Source organism: Quercus lobata, chromosome 8 (assembly GCF_001633185.2).
Source record: "Quercus lobata isolate SW786 chromosome 8, ValleyOak3.0 Primary Assembly, whole genome shotgun sequence".
Lineage (NCBI taxonomy): Eukaryota > Viridiplantae > Streptophyta > Magnoliopsida > Fagales > Fagaceae > Quercus > Quercus lobata.
In genome coordinates this window covers 17,636,369-17,659,838 of record NC_044911.1, presented here as the reverse complement: position 1 = coordinate 17,659,838, position 23,470 = coordinate 17,636,369, and the positions used below count along the sequence as shown (strand labels likewise).

The 23,470-nt window shown below is 31.1% G+C and overlaps 2 protein-coding genes across 2 annotated transcripts; both read left to right on the top strand.

Annotated features, from left to right (window-relative positions):
• The first annotated feature begins 256 nt into the window (after window positions 1–256).
• On the top strand, window positions 257–2,715 carry LOC115956524 (transcription factor ORG2-like). Its single transcript, XM_031074874.1, has 3 exons — window positions 257–555; window positions 1,277–1,634; window positions 2,590–2,715. Exons 1-3 carry the CDS (start codon window positions 257–259, stop codon window positions 2,713–2,715), a joined length of 783 nt encoding a protein of 260 aa, XP_030930734.1.
• Window positions 2,716–22,659: 19,944 nt separating this feature from the next.
• On the top strand, window positions 22,660–23,133 carry LOC115956523. The gene has a single exon (XM_031074873.1). It carries the CDS (start codon window positions 22,660–22,662, stop codon window positions 23,131–23,133), a length of 474 nt encoding a protein of 157 aa, XP_030930733.1.
• Window positions 23,134–23,470: the final 337 nt, after the last annotated feature.

Here is a 23,470-nt window from a genome sequence, read left to right as displayed (position 1 = left end):
CTTTATCAAAATACAATGTATATGATGTTTTGTTGCTCCTTATTTTTTATCAAAATGTAAGGTTTTAGCTCAAGAGTAGTTAGGGGCTACTATAATAACGTCTAGATGAGGAAGTCACTAATCACCTCTCCTAATTATTTATATATATATATATATATATATATGGAGGCTGTTGGTAAATTGTATATATACACTTCATGATCATCCAGTTTCTTTAGGTCACACCAGGCCCCAACTGCGTCAGACTAATCTCTATATGTTATCATCACCATCAACTTCATTTTCGACCATTGCGTGGCCCTTAAAGAATCCCATGAGCGCTGAGCATAGCAACTACGTTTATAGAGAGACTGAAGCTTCAGTGTCATTTGCTCAAGATTACCCTCCATCTCAGCCAAAACTCGAGCCCAATTGTTCCACCATCTCCACTTCAATTGGCAGTAGCCCCACGATGGTTAAGAAGCTTTATCACAATGCTAGCGAGCGTGATCGTCGCAAGAAGATTAATACTTTGTACTCCAGTCTTCATACGCTACTTCCCCCAGCTGATCAAGCGGTATTACTAGTAAATATTTGCTTTCATTTGAATTTCTTTTGAGAAACGAGGATGTTCAAAGCTCTTTGAACACTTCAATTTCTATTGCTTTCCTGAGAGTTTCCTATAGGAAACTAGTTGAAGAAAGAATAGCTCTTAGGCTCTTAGCAGCTACTAGATAGAGAAATTTCTATTGTTGGCCTGTTTTCACTCTCTTGGGTAAAAAAATGGTCAACGACTATTACTTTTTTGCGTTTCCAATTCCGTCCAAATTCAAATCCCTCACTTTTATATATAAAATAAAACTTGCCAATTTGGCCCATAATTCTCACATAAAGTAGGTGGGAATTGCTGCTTTTATATATGATAGATGTCTAAAGAGTAATTAGGATTATTGTTAATAATTTATCAGATGTTCTATGCATATGCCTTTTTTTAAGCATCTTTAGTACCCATTTGGTATTAAGTCGTTGACCTAAGAAATAGAAGCTTTAACTGTAGCGCTTTTGTGAAATAGAGCTCATCCTCTTTAGTGTTTTATATATGTATTTGACAAATTATGGTGAATAGCACTTCAAAATCTGAATTTATATAAGTCTACAAACTACAGTTCATATTTGGCATAAGAAATATAATAGAAGTTGAACATGATGTTAATCCTCATAGACATAGTAGCATTTGACGCATTTCCAATCACTATCCTTTCCCATAACAATTCACTTCATTTGCGTTTTTGTTACACGAAAAATTAAGCATTCCAGCTACAGTTTCGCGCATGGTCAAATACATACCAGAACTACAACAACAAGTGGATGAATTGATTCAAAAGAAGGAAGAGCTTATATCAAGGATTTGTAGGCAAGGTGAACAAATTCATCAAGAAAATCAGAGACAAATTGCAAGTCGGAGCTCTTTATCTGCTGTTTCGGCAAGTTGGCTTAATGATAGAGAAGTTATGATTCAGATATCCACATATAATGTTCATAAGAGTCCATTGGCTGAGATCTTGCCTAATTTGGAGAAGGACGGGTTTCTAATATTAAATGCTTCATTTTTTGAGTCCTTTGGAGGAAGGGTGTTTTATAATTTGCATCTCCAGGTATATATGTTTTATATTATTTGTTCATTAATTTTGCTGTCATGAAGTAAATAGATGATCATATGAGCATAAAAGGTCTACAGAGAACCATAGACAAAGTACATATAAACAATATGATAACTCCATGATAAAATTGGTTTTTAATCATTCATTAATAAATAAGTACTTCAGATTTTACGGCTTTATCAAAATCTAAATACTATATATATATATATATATTAATGATAAATGAAATCTAAACCATTCATTTGTTAATTGATCGTTTCGATTTAAAAATGATGTAGTAGAGTCGCTTTAGAAATCAGTGGCGGAGCCAAGATTTAATTAGTTTCAAGGGGTAAAAATTATTATATCATTCATATGCTTTCATACACTTATGGACCTACGTAGAGACACATGTATACATAGTGCGCGCGCACACACACACACATATATATAATACTTAAGAGCAATCTAGATAATTAAATGTCACTCATGTGAATTCAAAATAGCATTATTAGAATGTAGAAAACCCATAAAAAATAGCATGCATATTCATTATATTGTGATTATTTGTAAGGGTTTTGTATATGAATAAGCCATTTTGTTATTTTTTTTATAGACAAAATTCACTTATGATTCTCATGGATTGCTTTTTAGTAATTAGATAAATCTCTAGCATATCTTAACTCTTAAGTCATTCTTTGCTTAAATTATAACCATTTTAAATCATATAGTAAGTACAATTTCTGCACTCAAACTTTACAAAAAGAATTTGAAAAATACACTCATTCTTATGAAAATAATAAATTATTATATTCAAAATTTGAAAACTATTTACATTTTTGAAAGGTAACTCTTTTTTCTCTCTCTTTAACCTTATTTTTCTGTTAAAACTTCATACTTTCTTTCTATTTTTTTTTTTAATAAATGAATTTTAATACGTATTTTTCATGGTCCATTGAGGATTCAACAGGCGGAAAGGACTTATGCTTTGAAGCGTGAGGTTTTGAGTGAGAAGCTCCTATCATTTTCCGAAAGGGGGGAAGAGATCAACTACGAAAATCTTGGCTCTATATATTTTAATGATGATTTATATTAATGGAACTTTTTTTTATGAATATATTAATGGAACTAGGACAAGCTAGGTGTGTTGGTCTATATATTCAAAGGGACTTTGATAATAGCAAACGCTTTATATGCACGTGTGCATACCTATCACTGTGAAAGGTAATGGCACTGTGAAAAGGTAATGGAATCATATGTACATTTTGGAAACATGGAACAAAAGGAAACATGTAGTTAAAGTAAGATGGAACAATCGGAGGAGGGCTGTTACAGCCTCAATACAGATTGCTTATCTTTGAGCAATCCTTGGCTAGAAAGTGGAGGAGTGATCCATGACCATAGAGACCTATGGATCAAAGGATTTACCCAACTTATATTCTAGCGTCAATGCAGAACTTTGGCCTCTAAGGGTCTGTTTAGATTGAGGGGGAGCGAGAGGGAGTAGAGTAGAGTAGAGTAGAATTACCAAAAATTAGCTTATTTTTAGCCAACTCTATTCTACTCCCCTCCACTCACCCTCAATCCAAACAGACCCTAAGAGATAATTTATTAATGTGTATTAATTTGAACTAGTTGGCAGTTGAGATGGAGAGTGGAGATTGATGCAAAAGTAATTTTTGATTGGGTTTTTAATAACTATAGTAGTAATTTACATTATGCAACTCCTTTAATGGATTGCATGAACCTCTTTGGCCAAATTCTTCAAGTGAAGATTAAGCTGACAAACTAGCCAAGAAATTATGCAGCGGGGGAAAAAAAAAAAATCAAGATCTACTTTTATAATGCAAGAACACACTCATTCAAATTAGGGTTTAGAGAATCATACCTTTGGTAGATTTATATTAAAATACAAACCAAGAAACCTTGAATCTATGAAGCATATTAGAAAACCCAACAACTTGATCTCCACTTTAATGATAACCAATTGCCTGAAAGAGTGGGCTCTATTCCTTGTTGAGATTCCAGCCCCTGGTGGTGTACCTCTTGGAGAAACTTGAAATTATGATTTTCTTTCTCCCTTAGCAGTTGGGTATCACTTAGAGAGGAGAGATAATTATTCTCTCTCTCATTTATGGCCAGTTTGGATTGAGGGGGAGGTAAGGAGGGAGAGTAGAGTAGAGTAAAGCTAGCTAGAAATTGGTGACCAGCTAATGGGCTAGCCTATATAAGCTTTAGTCATGTGGCTTGAAGTAGGGCCAAGGGGGGAAAAAAAACACTAGCGCTAATGGGTCATGTGACAGACCCAAAGTTATTATTAACTATAATTTATTCCAACATAAAATTATTGCTGCACTCTAAATTTTTATACGATTTCTTAAATCATCCAAAGACTATTGAATAGCATTTAACCCCTCCATGAAATTATCTATAATGAAACAAAGTAAATAGTTATTGTCACTTTGTATATCACTATATTTTAAGTCATTGAGTCCCTAATTTAATCTCTTGATTAATCTTATATTCTTGTGGAATCTAATTCTATTGAATATAAAATTTTATAACTCCTTACTAAAATTGTTAGGCCTAACATTCTAAATAATCAATTCTTATTAAATCTATCCCAATGGGATGTTTTGTGTCTCTTACTAAGATTATGGATTCTATTTTGGGGAACAATGTTCCTAACACACTACATGCGATTATTCAATGCACTGAGGTTTTGACTATACAACATCTCACTCTGACATACATCAAACCAACATTTCACACTTGAGTTCACATTCCTTTCAAGATTGAGAGTTAATGCAAATAGCAGTCATAAGATTTATTTGTTTAAGTGATAGTAGTTGGTAGAACAAAAAATCTCACAGTGATCAATTTAGTGTATCCCAAACATTTGAGACACACTAGCATATCAATCAGAAGTCTCCACCTCTATAATCAAAACATATTATCATAATTGACATGTTATAGTATTCACTGATGAAATACCCAATTTTATCATTGACTACGAACTAGGATTTATGAGTTTATAAGGAACTTGTGATTTAGATCTTCTATATGCGAATCTCATTTTCAAACCTAAATTCACATACAATGCATCTCATGGACTACATGTAGTGTCTAAAAAGGTCATGCACAAATAGTCTAAAAAAATAAAACACTTTTATTAATCAAAGAATGTCACACAAATGAGATTTTAGGGCACTACTCCTAACACGAACATCTCTATATTGTTGCTTTATGACAATTTGAGCATGTATTATGAGAGGTTATGTCTTCCTAACTCTACTATTTATATTTAATCTATGAAGCTCCCTCCAAAAAAGAATGTACATATTAGTTATGTTGTACAACTTACTATAGTTGACCTTTATCACCAAGTCGATTGATAATGGAAATGATAAAAAAAAACACAAGATTTGTGTAAGTGTTCTATATTGTCACATATTATCTATCACTAACAAAATCTTAACGAGACTTGCATGGTGATGCTTGTTACAAGAACAAAACACACAATATCCACATCCTAAATGCACTAATAGAAATTGATGACAATTGAGAAAAATATATTCTTATGTGTTGTTCTTTACTACACCAATCTAGTTACTCGGATTCCCTGCTCTCGCAAGTTTGAGCCCAGTAGATAGGGTGCCACTATGATAATGCTTAGATGTAAAACGTCAACTCAAGTCGTGCCATCTACCCATTTTTTCATTTACCCAAAAAAAAATGATTATCTAATTACAATGTCTATTGTTGTATTTATAGACATAAGTCCATCCCTTCATGAAAGGTCACAACCCTCCTAATAGTTTTTTTTGGTAAGAAAAAATGGGGGTTAGCTAAGCTACACCGACCCTCGGGCAGGGCACTCAAGTTAAGACCCGTAGGCCAACCTTTGTGAATGCCCACCAACAAAGAACTGTTGATAGCGGGACTCAAACCTAGGTAGGTTAGACGAAGTGTCCAAGTCTTACCAACTGAACCATCCCCCGCTAGCCTCGTAATAGCTTTGATCTTTGCCAAATGTTATTACTAGTGGTAGCGCTAGAATTTCACTTTAGCCGCGCAAAACTTAGATTTTACATGCGTATGGATGCACATGTATGCAAACATATACATATCATACTTAAGATTTATTTGAAAAACAATAATTCATTCATGTGAATGCTAAGATATTTGAATACAAGAAAATCCACAATTTAAATGACATATTCATTATATTAGAAAATCAACAATATAAATTCACATGAATAATCCATATTTTTCAAGTCATAATTCTACTTGGAAAGGTTTTTAGCTGTTAGATTCATTGACAACTCAAGTAAATTTTTTTATTATAAAAAAAAAAAAAAAAAAAAAAAAAAAAAAAAAAATTAAATTTTGGTAAAGCTATATTGGTTTGTTTACTTCAGAATAACATTCCAACTTATTTTTATCTTTAACTAATAATTTTTTAATATGGAAAGGTATTCAATTGTTAGATATCAACTAGTCACAAACCTGTGCGATGTACGGAATAATTTTAAATCAAATGTTAACACATTCAGATTTAAACATCTCTCTAATTTCAATTATTGAAAGCTAAATTGACTCTAATATAAGATGAAACATGTAATATTATGAAGTAATATTAAAAATGAGATAAATACAGATATTATGAAGTAATATATTACAATAATCATAATATGCTCTTACATTTGGTTTAATAAGTATTACAAAAGAACATCGCATGGGTATGCTACTAATTTTTTTTTAATTTACACATAAGTCCCAATACCATGTATTTTTGCTATGGCTGTTTTTATTTTTTATTTTCATTTATTTCATGACTTCCACTAAATATTCAATGTATTCATTATATTTAAAAAAACGTTGAAGTAAAGCTATATTCTCAAATAACTAAATAAAAGAGTTTAATTCCTCTATGTTTCAATTTAAAACCAAATTGTGCAAAAAAGCAAAAAAAAAAATTTCTTTGTTCCAATATGTCTTTAGTACCAAAATCACAAATCCATTACAACCAAATTGTGCATAGAAAATCTTAAAGATTGAAAGACAACTTTAAAGTGTTTTTTGTATCTTCTTCCTTTGTTGCTTTGTAGTAGTCCCTGAATATGCCCTTTTGTTTTTCTTGAGTACAGATGTTGGTGTGAGTTGCACATTACTTTGAACATCAAGTTTTTGAAATTTTGTACAATCACCATCTTCTTTAGTTGATAAGTTGTTGCTACATTCATTTGAAGTATCACTGGTGTAAGCCTGGCAATAGAACATGTTGAGGAATGTACTACAACATATTCATCTTAAATATCATATTTGTAATTTTGTTAAATTAAAGAATACCTAAATGTGTCATTTTATCAAGCTTGAATTGCTTTGTTAGTTTCTTCAAAAGAGTCAAAAAGTTTCTTGATAGCGTAGAGTTCCCATCCATACTTGAGATTTTAGTCATTTAGTTGTATTTTTCTTCTTAATTGAAGAAAAATATAGCATTCACATACTAACTTCAGAATTAAAAAAAAAAAAAAAAAAAAAATAAAAACATGATTATTTGATAAAATACAAATTGTACATAGAAGTAATTAAAACAATGGAAATCTTGAGATGAAACAATTAAACCAAACATAAAACCAAGTTTGAGATAACAAAGAAACTTAAATATGCAATCATATTCCAATTTCAAATTCTTTCTACAAACATATTATCAATAAATAAGCAATAAACAGTACAGAATAAAGGAAAGATTGGTAAATACCTGACTTTCCTCGTCTTGTAGTTGTATTACCAAATAAGCCAGATATCAAAATGCTAAATCCCTACCTGCAAAACAGTAAAAATCCAATTTTCAGCCAAGAAACATTAATAGAAAAGAAATAGTGCTGTGCAAAAAGTTTGAAACAGTGCAGTGTAGTGCAAATTTTTCTTTTTTAATCTCCTTCATATCATGAAACAATTTGATTGTGAGAGCAGGCAGCTTACCTTCATAAAAAAAAAAAAAAAAAAATGAGAACTCTTCCTATATATGTTATTTTTTTCAAGAATTAAATAGATTAGCATAAAATTTTCAATGATTCTATCTAATGAAAAAACAATCACCTGCATCACCATAGTTGCTGCTGTTAGCTAACTTTAATTCATTTTTTCCATAGTGACCAGTAATTTATAGAGGCAAAGGAACCCAGGTATTAAAAGCAAAAGCCTAAACTAAGTCCTCTAATTGATTTAAGAATTCCATTTTGTTTTATGCAGTTACTTTCAGTTATAGTCTTGCAGCCTTGCAAGTATATATTTGAATGTATCTTATCTAATAATGTATCTTATCTAATCAATGTCAGCTGCATCATACCTTGCATGTCCATACGTTCATGTGTTTGAAGACAAAAATAATGTTGTTGAGCAATACAATATTCAAATCTGAAAAACTCAACAACACTGAAAAACTAACCTCAATGTACTCCACACCAATTTCGCTAAGATTATCAGGAATGTTGTCTGATGAAAGCAAGCTGATAACTTCACCTCGCTCAGTTTCCACTAAACAAATTCAAACACATAGCTCAGTTTCCACACAAAAAAATTCAAATTGATTGTCACCATTTTAATATCTATTTAAAATATTGAAGATGTAACTCACTTCAAAAAATATTATCGTCAAAATACACTACTAAACTCAGTTACAAAGTTTCAAACCTAAGACTTATCTAAGTGTGTGCACAAACTCAATTATAGATACAAAAGAAACACAGCTAAAACAATACATATTAAAATAATAAGCCAACAGTAAACTGTTGAAGTTATAGAAACCAATAACTGTCACATAAACAGCTGAATAAATTCCTCTAGAATTACAAAACAGCTAACTTCATCATCTATTGCAAATGCAATTCACTGAGTTACATCTTTGGGAAGTATCAATTTTTCAGAGCATCGGGAGTATCGAGTTATTAGTATTACATTTTTTTTTTTTTTTTGGTTTTCTTGTTTTGAGTGTCTGGTTTATTATTATTATTATTTTTTTTTTAATGTTGTGCTAACGTGGAAAATTGTGGGAGGTTCAAAGGCTGCGGTTTTATATATATACATATATATATAGATAACAACTTACGGGAGTAGGTTTTAGCTAGCTCAAAAATCTTTGATGGTTGAATAACAGATTTGAGGTTCAATTTCCGTCTCTACCAAAAACTAATTGGTGTCTTGCAAAAACCAATTAGTATCTTGGTCTGATGATAAATAGTTATTATCAGGAACGGACGACATAAATTGAAACTTTCTTTAAAAAAAATTACAACTTATGGGAAATTTTGGTAAAGTTATAGTATTGGTTTGTTTATTTTAGATTGACATGCCAACTTATTTTTATCTCTAACTAATGTATAGATATTTTATTTTTTATTAAAAAAAAAAAAAAAAAAACTTAACTTTTCTAGATACCCCTGTACATTTATCCAATTAATTTTTTTAATAAAATAGGCCAATGAAAATAATCTCATCCAAAAGTAAATTGAAAAATTCATTCTATATGAGGAGGGTTTTAGTTTAAAACTCACCCAAAACCATTTATTCATATAATAGGGAATGGTATTAACAAAATAATACATTAAAAATTCACCAATGAAAAGAAAAAGAATCATATAGTATATGTTATAAGTGCCTTAGGGTAAGTTATACTAAACTAATACTAGCATAGCCGCCTCTTGATCCCTTGGCTCCGCCCATGGTTGTAACCCTTTACCATAACTTACCCTCTTTTATCAAGAGTTACACAATTCCACAAAGATTCAAAACTCCATATTTTGGATTGGTTCGAGTCAACTATGGGTATACTCATTGGGTTTAGCCAGGCTTAATATTACTAACATCTTTTACTTGCACGTAACGGGTGGGCAACTATGCTTCTCTCACGTCAATTTATGCCATTAATTGTTCATACATGGCAAGTAGGCCGTTGTTTTGGATTTTCAACCTAGAGGGCTTTTTCACAAAATACTTCTTGAGTTAGTCCAATTGATGGGTTATAGTTATACCATAAACAAGTTTCCATTTATGTCCATTGGGCAAGTTGATAAGTAGATTTCCTTGATCATGAAAGGTCCGACCTAGATTTAACCAACTGGGCTTCAATTTCCTCTTGTATCATGTACTAGAGCAAGGATCGATCCACACACTCTCTCACGCTCAGCTCTATATTGTAGGCTTTCATTTCTCTAAGGTGATAGCCTTGAGTGTGATACAAAGCACAGTCACTGCTCTTATAGGATGTTTAACTGATCATGGCGTTTTCATCAAATGCCAAACTACCTCAAACCAAAGTAAACGTTTGAAGGTGATTATTGTATTTTATATTTTCTTCAATAATTATGTTATTTTAAAAGTTTTTATTTATTTATTAGGAAATAGGAGTGAGACATACCTATATTACGTGTGGAGCCATGCATTGTATCAAATTAGCTTTAGCAAAGTTAATGAGCATAAAATTGGACCTCAAATTTGAACCATTAAAGCCTACTAGGGAGAGTAATGCTAAATATACAATAATTTTCACAATAGTTTTTTTTTTTTTTTTGAGACAAAGGTAAGCGAAATATTATAAAGAAAAACCAAAACTAAAAAAAACACCACAAGTTCAAGGAAAATCAGAATGGAAAACATCTTCCGCAACCTCAGGCAGAGATTCTATCCATACATCAGTATCTACAAATAAAACTGTTTTTTTAGCTAAACAATGAGCTAACCTATTCCCCTCACGCCGAACATGTTGAAACAAATAGCTCCTCAACGTTCCTCCAATTCGCTTAGATTCATCAATAATGTGACCAAACAAAGTACTGTAGCGACCAAAGCCCTTCAACGCAGCAATAACCCGACTACAATCACCTTCAATAATCAGTCGAAACACACTCAACTCTGCAGCAAACATCACCGCCCTCCAAACTGCCAAAGCTTCAGCCATTTCAACAGACTGAATCGAGCCAATATTCTGCCGCAAAGCTCCAATAATCTGCCCATCACAGTCATGAACAACTACACCAACACCTGTTGACCCGGTTTCTGCAAATAAAGTTGTGTCGAAGTTCACTTTGTAATGATCCTGAAGGGGAGGAGACCAACGCACCAGGGACCGACGCACTGGCTCACTCTGCACGTGAGGATTAACTTCCTAAAACTCATCAACTAAGTCTTGAGCTCGCTCACCCAGTTCATGCAACGGCCACACTGACTGGCGCTCTCTCAACCTGTTACGGAATTGCCATAGACACCATGCCACCGTAGCAAAAAGTGCAACACGATTGCATGAACCATGATTAAATAAAACCTCCAATAGCTCCAAAAACGTCCTGCACTTTGCTTGAACCAGAAACAAAAAACTTGAATCTTTCAGCCAAACCGAACACACCTGATCACAAAGCCACAACGCATGCAACACCGATTCCGAATGATCACCATAGCCATCACAAACATTACCAACAGGGATATGCCGAGCCACCAAATTCTATTTTGTGGGCAAAGAATCCTTTGCAACACGCCACAAGAAATGTCTAATTTTATGAGGAACCCGGATCTTCCAGATTTTTTTCCACATCGAACCATCACCATTAGGAGCAGAAGAACTTGGCAGCGACTGGTTCTCCTTATCAACAAGCATTCTATATGCACTCCTTACACCATGCCTTGCTCCAAGGGCTTATAAGGCATGCGTGGAGCACTTCTCCAACCGATGTGGGACTGCACTCAAAAGTCTTCCCATACTTAGGGTCGAGGACAAAACCGTGCGGACTTGGCTCCCCAAAATGGACAAAGAGCATGCGTGGGAAAAAATCCCCCACACACACACATATATATATATATTTCATGATGAACCGGATGTAACGTACTATAAACGCCTGCACAGGCATCTCCTATTATAAATTAAGATGATATCCATATGATGCATCACGATTTTTAATGAACGAATTCTAGAGATAGATAAATAGTGGGTGGTCCATAATTTAATGCGTAAAACAAAAGTCATAAGATTCGTGTTCTTCACCAAAAAAAAAAAAAAAAAAAAAAAAAAAAAAAAAAAAAAAAAAAGAAGAAGAAGGCAAAAGTCAAATAATTTTAAGTAAAGGGAGAAGGCAATGTCAACCCTAGAGTTTAAAATTATTAAATAATCCGGAAGTACTATAAATGCGTACTCTCTCTTTCTCACATGAATTGTGGATCCCATTAATTAAATTTATAGTGGGACTTACAATTCGTGTGAGAGGAGAGAGTACGCATTTATGGTATTTCAAGAGTACTCAAGAATTACCCTAACTTGTGACCAATGGCATTAATTTTTTTTAACTCTCCATATCACTCTGCACTTTTGGCATGATAGTTACCTACAAATTCTTGTAACGTGAGAGGATAATGATCGAGTTTAATTATCAGAGCTACATGATGAACCGGATGTAACGTACTATAAACGCCTGCGCATTCATCTGCTATTATAAATTAAGATGATATTCATATGATGCATCACGATTTTTAATGAACGAATTCTAGAGATAGATAAATAGTGGGTAGTCCACAATTTAATGCGTAACACAAAAGTCATATGATTCGTGTTCTTCCGAAAAAAAAATGAAATAAATTTTCATTCTCAAAAAAAAAAAAAAAAAAAATGGCAAAAGTCAAATAATCTAAGTAAAGGGAGGAGGCAATGTCAACCCTAAGGGGTTGAGGAAAATTATTAAATACTCTGTAAGTACTATAAATGCGTACTCCCTCTCTCTCACATAAATTGTGGGTCTCACTAATTAAATTTATGGTGAGACTCACAATTCGTGTAAGAGGGGGGAGTACGCATTTATGGTATTTCGGGAGTACTTAATAATTACCCTAACTTGTGACCAATGGCATTAATTTTTTTTAACTCTCCATATCACTCTACACTTTTGGCATGATAGTTACGTACAAATTCTTGTAACATGAGAGGATAATGATCGAGTTTAATTATCAAAGCATCCACAATGGTTCATGCCATTCCATCCTATTTTAACATCCTAAAAAGTTACTTTATTAATTATACAATACCATTTTACAATATACCCAGCATCCAAACTTTTATTTTACCATACTAAACATTAAAATAATATAAAAATATTTCTCACTTCTCTCTTTGATCTCTCTTTCTCTTACTCTGACAACCACCCACCACCACTATCCAAATTCTTAGTCACACCACCCACCTTTGTTGAGCAAAATCCAGCCAAAATCAAAATCCAAAATCCATAGCAAATCACTCGTCGATCTCAGATCCAAATCAAAATCAAAAATCAAAAATCAAAATCCAAAATCCAAAATCAAAACCAGAAACCCACCACCAACCCACACCGCCGTTGCTATTCCACCTGACCCACGCCCACATTAGTCACAAACCCACCACCGCTAGAAACCCACACAACTCGCCGATCTCCACTGCTAGAAACCCAAATCACTCGCTGATCTCCACTGTCAGAAACCACAAAAAATACCCAGAGGGGATGAGAGAGAAGAGAGAGGCTTGGTGTAAAAGAGTTTCAACGATGGAGAGAGAGAGAGAGATGAGAGATCGTGGAGAGAGAAAAGCCCAAGATTAAAGGGATTTGGAGATGGGTGGGTGAATTGGTAACGATGGCGAGAGAAAGAGGGGATGAGAGAGAAGAGAGAGGCTTGGTGTGAGAAAGAGTTTCAACGATGAAGAGAGAGATAGAGATGAGAGACCGTGGAGAGAGAGAGAACTGATATTTACGCATAAAATATTAATATCTCTTTTACAATTGAGCTATAGTGTGATTCTAAATGTAGAATCACACTGTAGCACAATTGCAAATTTTTTTGCAATAGTTAAACTTTACAAGTTTTGCTGGAGTGGGTCTTTTGTGCCTGAATAGTAAAATAGGCTTACATTTGGCATACAGCCTTTCTGCTGTGGATGCTCTCACTTCTTAATATTTCTAACAAAGAAATTTAAGATTCAAATCTCCTACCCTCTTATAAGTTATAGCTATTGAATTATAAAAATTAAATTAACCACATGTGTTGTTCTTTGGGGAACCCTTGTGCAGCAACTGTTTTTTTTTTTTTTTTTTTACAGTAAAGAATTAGGACTTTTCTTCAGCCCAAAGCTTCACGACGTGGTTTGAAAAGAAGAAGGCCCAATGTACAATATAATGGAACGTTTGTCTTCTGCAAAAGGCTTCCAATTAAATTTGGGCCTGTGTTCCTTCTTGGATCTGTTAGTTGTTGACATCAATTTCATTTCTGCAATGGAAAAGGCCCATGAAACATATGTGTCGGCTTTCAGCTTGAGGTGGTAATGATAGTTAGAGGCTTCGTGATTTCATATAACTAGTTGCTAATCTGTGCGATGTACAGAAAAAATATTGATTTTGAAAAAAAATCCAACAATGAGTAAATAGGCATTCTGAGAAAAAAAAATAAATTGAAATTAATCTAAATAAATAATTAATCAACCAAAAATATAGCTTTTAATAAGAAAACAAAAAATCACATGAACCTAAATAAAAAACATTTAAGGTAAAGAATTAAAATCAACCTACTGATATGCAAATACCAAAAACCCCAAAACTTAAAACTTCAAAATTTAAAGATCCCCAAATTCTACTTTAGAACCAAACCAAATTCAACAAATTTATATATAACATACCAAATAAAAATTTATCATTCCTTAGGTTGGAAGACATAGGTTACATCTTTGATTTTTCTCCAAAAAATTAAAGATGTTTTATCTGCCATGTACAATAAAAAATAATAATTAGTAGAAATTTTAACCCAAAAACCAAACCCACGATTATCAACGTGAATCTCTTTTCTTTTAATGTTAGTCTTTTTTTTTTTAGTCCTATCATAATTTTTGTTTTTATATAGATTATCAACGTTTGAGTTTGAGTTTAAGTTGGACTTGTTAGAGAGATAGAGTTTCACTCCTTATTAAGTTTTGATAAAATAAAAAATAATTTTATTTTAAAAAAATGATAATGATGAGTTTGAGTTTAAGTTGGACTTATTAGAGAGATAGAGTTTAACTCCTAGTTAAATTTAAACTAAAAAATATATATTTAAATAAAATGATAATTTTATTTAAATATTGTGCTGATGTGGAAAATTGTGAGAGTTTCAGAGACTTCGGTTATATATATATATATACTAGTTATTGGCCCGTGCATTGCACAGTTTTATGAAAAAACCTATAAAATATATGTATAAATAATTATATATTTTAATAATTATTATAACAAAATAAGTACAAATTTGTTAGTGACTTGAAGTATTGTTAAAAATAATATCAATGATTAAAAAATGTTAGAAGTATTTTTTTTCCTTTGGAAAATTTTTAAATACTTATTTGTATACTATGTTTTTAGAGTATTCTTGTTCTTTTTCTTCATTGTTCTTCATTAAAATCTTTAGACATAGTATTATAAATATTGGCCACTTTTAAGAGATAGAACTATTTGAAGAATAATAACCTTTAATTTGTTCTAACTATAGAACCTGTCATAATTTTTGCTTCTTGACATTACACAATTTTATACATAAATTCATATAATAGAAAATTTATTTGAGAAACAAAAAGAAAATGAAGAGTTTGAATTGTAAGAGAGACACTACGTGTAAATGAAAAAAAATTGCAGAGCTCTACATATAGATTACACACCTTTCTTAGGATGCTTGGAATCTTTCATGACAAACTTGGAAAACAAAATCAAGAAAAAAAATTAAACAGAGTAAAAAAAAAAAAAAAAAAAATGAACCATATAGATTGGAAAATTGTATATGAGTCTATGACCATTTAATACCGGGCTTTAAAATATATATTTTTTCTATAAAGAGATATCATTTCCACTTTGACTTTACTACTTTAGTCAAATAAGTTCCATAATCACAAGGAAAAAAAAAAAAAAAACCTATTTTATAATGATGGTCCAAAATTTTGCAATTTAAAACCAAATATATAAAAAGATTAATGAAGAATTTGTTGGGAATAGAAAATTATACTAATAATTAGCAAAAAAAAATATTAATTAATGTTGCAAACGGATACATAATTCTATACACACTTTACATAAATAAATGCTGATATTCAAAATAAAATAAAAAAAGTACAAAGGGAACAACATGAATAAATCATTCTTGAAAAAATTTATTTCATTTTGTTTGATAAATTATATAAAATAAATCCTATTAACTTAGTTTTAGTGCATTTAAATGATCTAGAAAAATAATGAAGCATATACTTTTGAGCCTAATCACATCTAGCAAAATAATAAAGCATTCAAAATATTGAAAGGCGATTTATGTTCATATATGCTTGCTTAAGATACATATCTGTCCATAGTAGCAATGGAAGCCTCATCTTTGAGATGAAGAATCAATGTAATGCTAATAAAAATAAAAATAAATAAATAAATAAAGAGAAAAAGATAACGTGGTTGATATATATATATATATATATATATATAAATGATGCAAAAATTCATATCTAGTTAAACATCAAGATGATGAAAGACAACCTGCAAAAATGACAAATTTAACAAAAAGAAAAACATGGCTAGGTTCTTAGTTATGCTGACAAAATAACAAAATGTATCACAAATAATCAACAAATATTAAGCACTAAATCCAACACTACTTTCACTCTATCATCCTCATCATCATCGGCTACGAAATTAAAAACATTCAATCTCTTAATCAATTTGGCCTTCCTTTCCTCGCATGAAAGCTTCTGCAAGTCAAACCTCTTGTGTTCCTTTGGAGGCTGTTTCTCAGACTTCTTATTTTGATAGTTTTTTTTTTGGTTTAAAATGTTATCAATGTAAAAATTATCAAATTAATGGAGATATATACTGTTTTTTGGCATAGATAAAGATTATCAAATTAATGGAGATATATAAGATTTCTTGGGATAGATTTATATTAATCACCTCTTGAAGAATTTGGATTTTGCTTATCCTTAATAATCAAGTTTTGTAACTTGATATTTTGATAAAATAATATTAATTTAATAATAATAATAATTAATAAAATTAAGTTGCAACTTGAGGAAAATAGAAACAACAAAAACGTGGGATGAGATTTAAATTTAGAAATTTTTTGAAATAAACTTTTAATTAGAGTAGAATTAAAATTTTGAAAATTTAGATGATAAATATTATCTAAATTAAATTTTTGTATGTTAAATATTATCCCTTAATTTAAGAAATATATCCAACACATAAAAAAAATAATGTTAATTAGATGATATATATTATCTAAATTAAATTTTTGTATGTTAAATATTATTCCTTAATTTAAGAAATATATCCTAACAAATAAAAAAAATAATGTTAATCTAATTTTATTTAATGATAAGAATGAACTAGAGTCTTGGTAGTATACTATTCTTTTTTAGTTCTTTAAAAATCTAAAAATTTAATAAAATTTCTGCAATTTAGTGAAGACATGTGACGTAACCACGGCGTCTAAGCCCAAATTTTATTATATATAATTAATTAAAGGCTCGTGTGTTGCATGGTTTTATGATAAAATTTATAGAATATATGTAAAAATTATTATTATATTTTACTAATTATTATAACAAAATAAATAATTCTTATGAATAAATAAATAATTCTTATTAGTTGTATTATAATATTATTTTTAGTTACATGTATCAAACTATTTGCATATGAATTTTGCATATAATGAATCTACATATGATTGCAAACCTTTCTTAGGATATGCTTGAAATCTTTTATGACAAATCTGGAAAAAAAAATCAAGAATAAAATTAAATTGAATTAAAAAAAATAGAACTATATAAATTGTAAAGTTGCATTTGAGTCTATGATGGCTTTAAAATAAAATTTTTAAAAATAGCTCATTTCAACTTTGATTTTACTATTTTAGTCAAACAAGTTCGATAATTGCAAAGGAAAAAAAACCCTATTTTATAGTGATGGCTCCAGAGTAAAAATAATCAATGCACAAAAAAATTGATATTGGAAGAATGATGACTTTTTAAAGATTATGAAAATTCAGGAATTAAAGTTCCAAAATTTTACAATTAAAAAAAAAAGAATTAATGAAAATTTGTTGGAAATAAAAGATAATACTAATAATTAGAAAAATATATTAATTAATGTTGCAAACCAATACATAATACTATGCATACTTTACATAAATAAGTATTAAGTGATAATATTCAAAATACAAATCTAAAAAAAGAAAAGAAAAAGGGAACAACATGAATAAATCCAATTTGAAAAAAAAAAATTCATTTTGTTTAAAAAAATTATATAAAAATCCTATTAACTTAATAGTGGTGTATTTAAATGATCCAAAAAAAATAAAGCATATACTTTTGTGCCTAATCATATCTAGCAAATAATAAAGCATTCAAAATATTGAAAGGCAATTTAAATTCACGTATGCTCGCATGAGATATGTACTTGTCCACCATTGCTGGAAAAAAACACAAAAACAAAGAAGAGAAATACATACCTGTAATACTTTGGATGGTAGGTTTGATAAAAACTTCTACCATGGATTTCACAAACATCAAATTGCCTAAGTAAGAAGAAAAAAAAACCAAAAAACAAAGGAGAGTTAGATTATTAAACAACGTAGAAATTATATAAAAGAATGAGAATTATTAATAATAATGGGGGAGAGAAAAGAAGAAGAAGTTGTTATGCTTAAGAATATATAAGAATACACGGAAAAACAGAATACATATAGAAAATTTTTAGTTGTAAGGAAGTTAGATTTCTAATCACTGTAGGAATTATAAGAGAAGAAGAGTTAATTTAGGATATATGTTTTATACACAAAATAAAAATGTCATATAGATTGAATGAAAAAAAAAATGTTGACAACAATGACATGAAGGTAAGTAATAATAAAAAATAATGAAAAAAAAAAAAAAAAAAAAAAAAAGAAGAAGAAGAAGAAGAAGAAGAAGAAGAAGTAAGTAAAGGTGAATGATGCTAATAAGGAAATAGGATAGATTTTTTTTTTTAAAAAAAAGTTATAATCAGTTTAGAATTTTAAAGTTATCTAAAGAAGAAGAAGAAGTAAAACTCAATGTAACTTATTTTTTAAAGTTATCTAAAGATGATTTATTTACAATTTTTTCTAAAAATATTTCAGGCACTTAATCTGAAAATTTTTAGATAAAAATGTGTCATCTATATCAATTATCGTAGGCCTGGGCCTCATGTGTATCAATTAGTTAAAACTCTACATGAACGTTAATCATAATTCTATATTAAATTTTAGTATTTATCCAAAGAATAAAAAAGTAAAGAAAGGGATTAGATGAAGAATTTGGATTGTAATCAAATTAAAGTTTTTAATCAATGTAGAAATTATAGGAGAAGAAGATAACAACAAAAAGAATTTATATTTATTAGCTAGATTGATATTAGATTTTTTTTTTTTTTTTAATTCTTACGTGAAGTAGTAATTTTTTTTATTTTTTTATTTTTTGCAGTTTTTTTTTAGAGATAAAAATGAATTAAAGTCCTGATTTTTTGAATTAGAGATAAGAATGAATTAAAGTCCTGGTAGTATACTATTCCTTTTTAGTTCTTTAAAAATCTAAAAATTTAATAAAATTTATGTTATTTGGTGAAGCCACTTAGCGCAACCATGGCTTCTAAACCCAACTTTTATTATATAGTATATGATATGATACGATATAATATGATATACTATAGAGTTAGGCCCATGCATTGCACGGTTTTATGTTAAAACTTGTAGAATATATATAATTATTATAACCAAATAAGTAATTATTATAATGAAATGAATAAATTACATTGGTATAACAACCATCAAATATAAAATGATAGCACCTTAATACAAAATTATCTTCTAACATACCAATTGTGCTATAATATCATTTGTAGTTAGATGTATCAAACTATTAGCATATGAATTTTATATCTAATGAATCTACAATATAAGTGATTTGTAGTATTGTTAATAATAATATTAATGATTAAAATCTTTAGACAAAGTAACATAAAATTGGCCACTTTTTAAAGATAGAACTATTTGAGGAATAAAACCTTTGTTCTAATTTAAAAAAAAAAAAAATTGCAAAGTTCTACATCTAGATTACAAACCTTTCTTAGGATGCTTGAAATCTTTTTTGACAAACCTGAAAAAATAAAAAATAAAATAAATAAACAGAGTTAAAAAAAGAAGAAGAAAAAAAAGGTACCATATAAATTGCAAAATTGTATGTAAATTTAATAGTCTATCAACTTACATATATATTGGAAAAAAAAATAATTAAATTGGATCAAACTATTAACATATGAATTAGATCAAACATAAGGAAATTACCCCCTCAAAAAAAGAAAAACATAAGGAAATTAGCTTAAACAAAAGGCAAATACAATTATTCAAATACATGTGCACTTAGAAGTTCAATGAAAAATTCCCAAGATGGTTTTTCATATAAAAATTGTGGCTGATAAAAAAGAAGTAGATAGAGAGAGAAATTTACCTGTTAGTACGACAAAAGTCGTCCTTCTTTGGAACTTAATTCCAGTCGGTGGAATTAAAGTCTTCTTTTATAGGGCTGGTCAAGGAATTTAATTCCCAAATGTGTAGTTAAGATTAGTATCTCTTGGAAAAGAGTTTATCTGAAGGAGAGATAAGCCCAACTTTTATTATATATAATATAATATAATATGATATAGGTAAGGACTAAAGATGTGATAATTTGTTCTTGGCATTATGGGAATCTGTACATTTTTCATAGCAATTGGTTCTCTACTGCTTTTTGCTTCATCTTCTTGTTTGATGATGTTTCTTGGGATTGAGAGACTCATTCTTGTAAAATTTTCCCATTCATTTTCTTGATGAGGAAAATCTTTTTTCTATTTATGAACCCAATTTTCTATAAAATAAATATTTTTTCTTAAGCTTACCGCACCCTCTCTCTCTCAAAATTAATTATTTAATAAATAAAAACTATTTTCTTTTCAACAATTAGCCAAAATATAAAGAAAAATATGAGCGAAAAATTTTATCTCGGGACGAGCTTTAAATTAGTTCATAGAGGAGGAGCAGAGCTTGTTTTCTTCATAATTCCTAAAAATTTTGAATATCTACGTAACACATTTTTTGTGTGTTATATTGGTCTAGCATAAATATCTTCATTTTTTTTTTTTTTTTTGGTGCTAAATGCATAAACATCTTCATTTACCAATGGTAGCACAAGAAGGATACATGCGAATACAAGTCATTTATATCATTTTTTGTATTACACTTTATATTCTACCAATCACAACTTGTTATGTATTTTTTTTTTCTATTTGAAAATTTAGTTATTTTATAAGGAAAATAAAATAAATACATAGTAAGTTATGACTGGTGGAACATAAATTAGAACACAAAAAATTTGTATTTGATGCATTTAAAGTTGATTGACCTGAAGCCAATTGGGTTGACAATGCTATGATATAAGTTAAGTTGGCCAGCCCTAGACCCAATTTTCCCTAACTTTAGATCCACACTGTAACTAATAACTTTTATATATATATATATATATATAAACAAGCTCATGCAAATACTAAAACTCTTTCGTAACACATAAACATCTTTCTATTTTGTTAGTTTTATTAAAGGGCAAGATCATAATTAAAGTTATTGTAGGAGTGATAAGTCCAGTAGTATGTATCTATGTATATATTGGGTCGGGAGCCCAATCCGAAGACATTAAGTAATCTGAGAACGGGTAAAACATTGTCATGGAAGTCCGTGTTAGTGAATGAAAAGGTGAGGTTTGGTCATAAGAGTCCAAGAAGGTGGTTTGAGGATGAATGCATCATCAGCTGAGTAAAGCCGAGGCCCAAAGGTGTGGTCTGCTATCCAGGGCAACGTTCCAGGAGGCTTTGGTGATAAGGACAAGCATCCTGGAAGCACAGGATAGAGGAAAGCCATATAATATCTAAGAGAAAGTTGCTACCATTGCATTGAATGCTCTGTAGCTAACTCTTTGGCTGCATTAAGGAGGAAGTGATACCTGAACAGTAATTTTTAGCCTTACAATTGCTCCTCAAAGACTTTAGGAAGATGCTAATGGGACAAGGATCAACATTAACAATCTAATCTACACATGGAGGGTAGAGATGAAAGAAGGAAGATAGTATAAAAACAGAAAGAAGACCCTAAGGGAAAGGGATCAGAAAAAAAAAAAAAAAAAAAATTACTGTAGCAACAAGAACTGTGTTTGTAATCAAATTCAAGAGATATATACAAGATCTGCTCTCCTCGGATTGTGCTGAGGATGATTTTATTCAGATAAAGCCAGTCTATCTTTACTTTGTTGTCATCTGGATCCATTATAATTGTTACCTAACTCATTAGAGCCTACTTTTCTAACACACTCTCTACAAATTCATTATATTAGGCTCTTTGGGCCTAGATCCTTTTACCTTTTGGGTGTAGGAATCAAATTGTGTCTTTACAATTGGCGTCGTCTATGGAGATTACTTGAGCTTTTGGAGTTCAACGTCCAACTATAGTGGGTTCGGGGCCAAACCAAGGGGAATCTGTAGGTTCCCAATGTCAGGATCAGTTCCTTAACCTCGAGCGAAGAAAGGTCCGGGAGTTCAGCGTGCATACCACGCACATTGGTGGAAGTTAGTCTTGAGGTGAAAGTCACCTCTCTCATGAAAAGAATACAAGGATCATGCAACTGGAGATTGATCGTTTGCACAGAAGATTACGCTGTGAGCGATGTAGAGGAACCCTTTCAAGCTTTGACCCCTCTTCTGACGATGATAGTGATAATAACTACTGTCCTAGGTCCAGGACTCCTCCCACTGAGTCCTTTTCATGTAATTAGGATTGTCATTATAGGTGGAGAAGGGAGAGTCCATCTCGCCAGGGTCTGGGCAATGACGCTATAGGTAGGGCTTTGAATTAAATTTTCAAGTCGCCTTTTACCTGTAGGATTGAAAGTGGAAAACTTCCTCAGTGGTTTACTTAGCCAACATTCACCATGTACAATGGCAGAACGGACCTAGTGGAGCACGTTAGCCAGTTTAACCAGAGGATAGTCATTCATTCCAAGAATGAGGCCATGATGTGCAAAGTGTTCCCATTTAGTCTGGGGCCTGTGATGATGAGGTGGTTCGATGGTTTGAGAGAGGGCTCTATTAGCTCATTTAAGGAGCTCACCAGGGCATTTGAGTCTCGGTTTGTGACTTGCAATAGAGTTCCTCGGCCTTTAGATTCCTTATTGTCTATGGCCATGCGAGAAAGGGAGACCTTGAAAATGTACTTAGACAGGTACTGGGAGATGTTTAATGAGATCGATAGGGACTTTGATGATGTGGCCATAAGGACTTTCAAGGTTGGCCTACCTACTGAACATGATTTGAGAAAGTCGTTAACCAAGAAGCCTGTAAGGAATGTGCGTCGGCTCATAGACCGCATAGATGAGTATAAGCGGGTTGAGGAGGGCCAGCAGTAAGGGAAAGGAAAGGCGAAGGTTATCCCTCAAGATAAGAGGGATTTCAATTTTGACAGGTACAACAATAATCTACCCTGAAGAGATTTTATTGGGCAATCTGGGCCTACTGCTACTCAAGTGATCAGCACAGTATTCCGAGAGCTAGTGCACCAAATTTTAGAAAAAATCAAGAATGAGTCATACTTTAAATGGCCAAATAAGATGGGAGGAGACCCTACGAAGCACAATCAAAGCCTTCATTGCCAGTATCATTATGAGTGCGGACATACCACGAAAGATTGCAGAATCTTGTGGAATCATTTGGAACAACTAGTCAGAGAAAGGAGGTTAAAGCAAT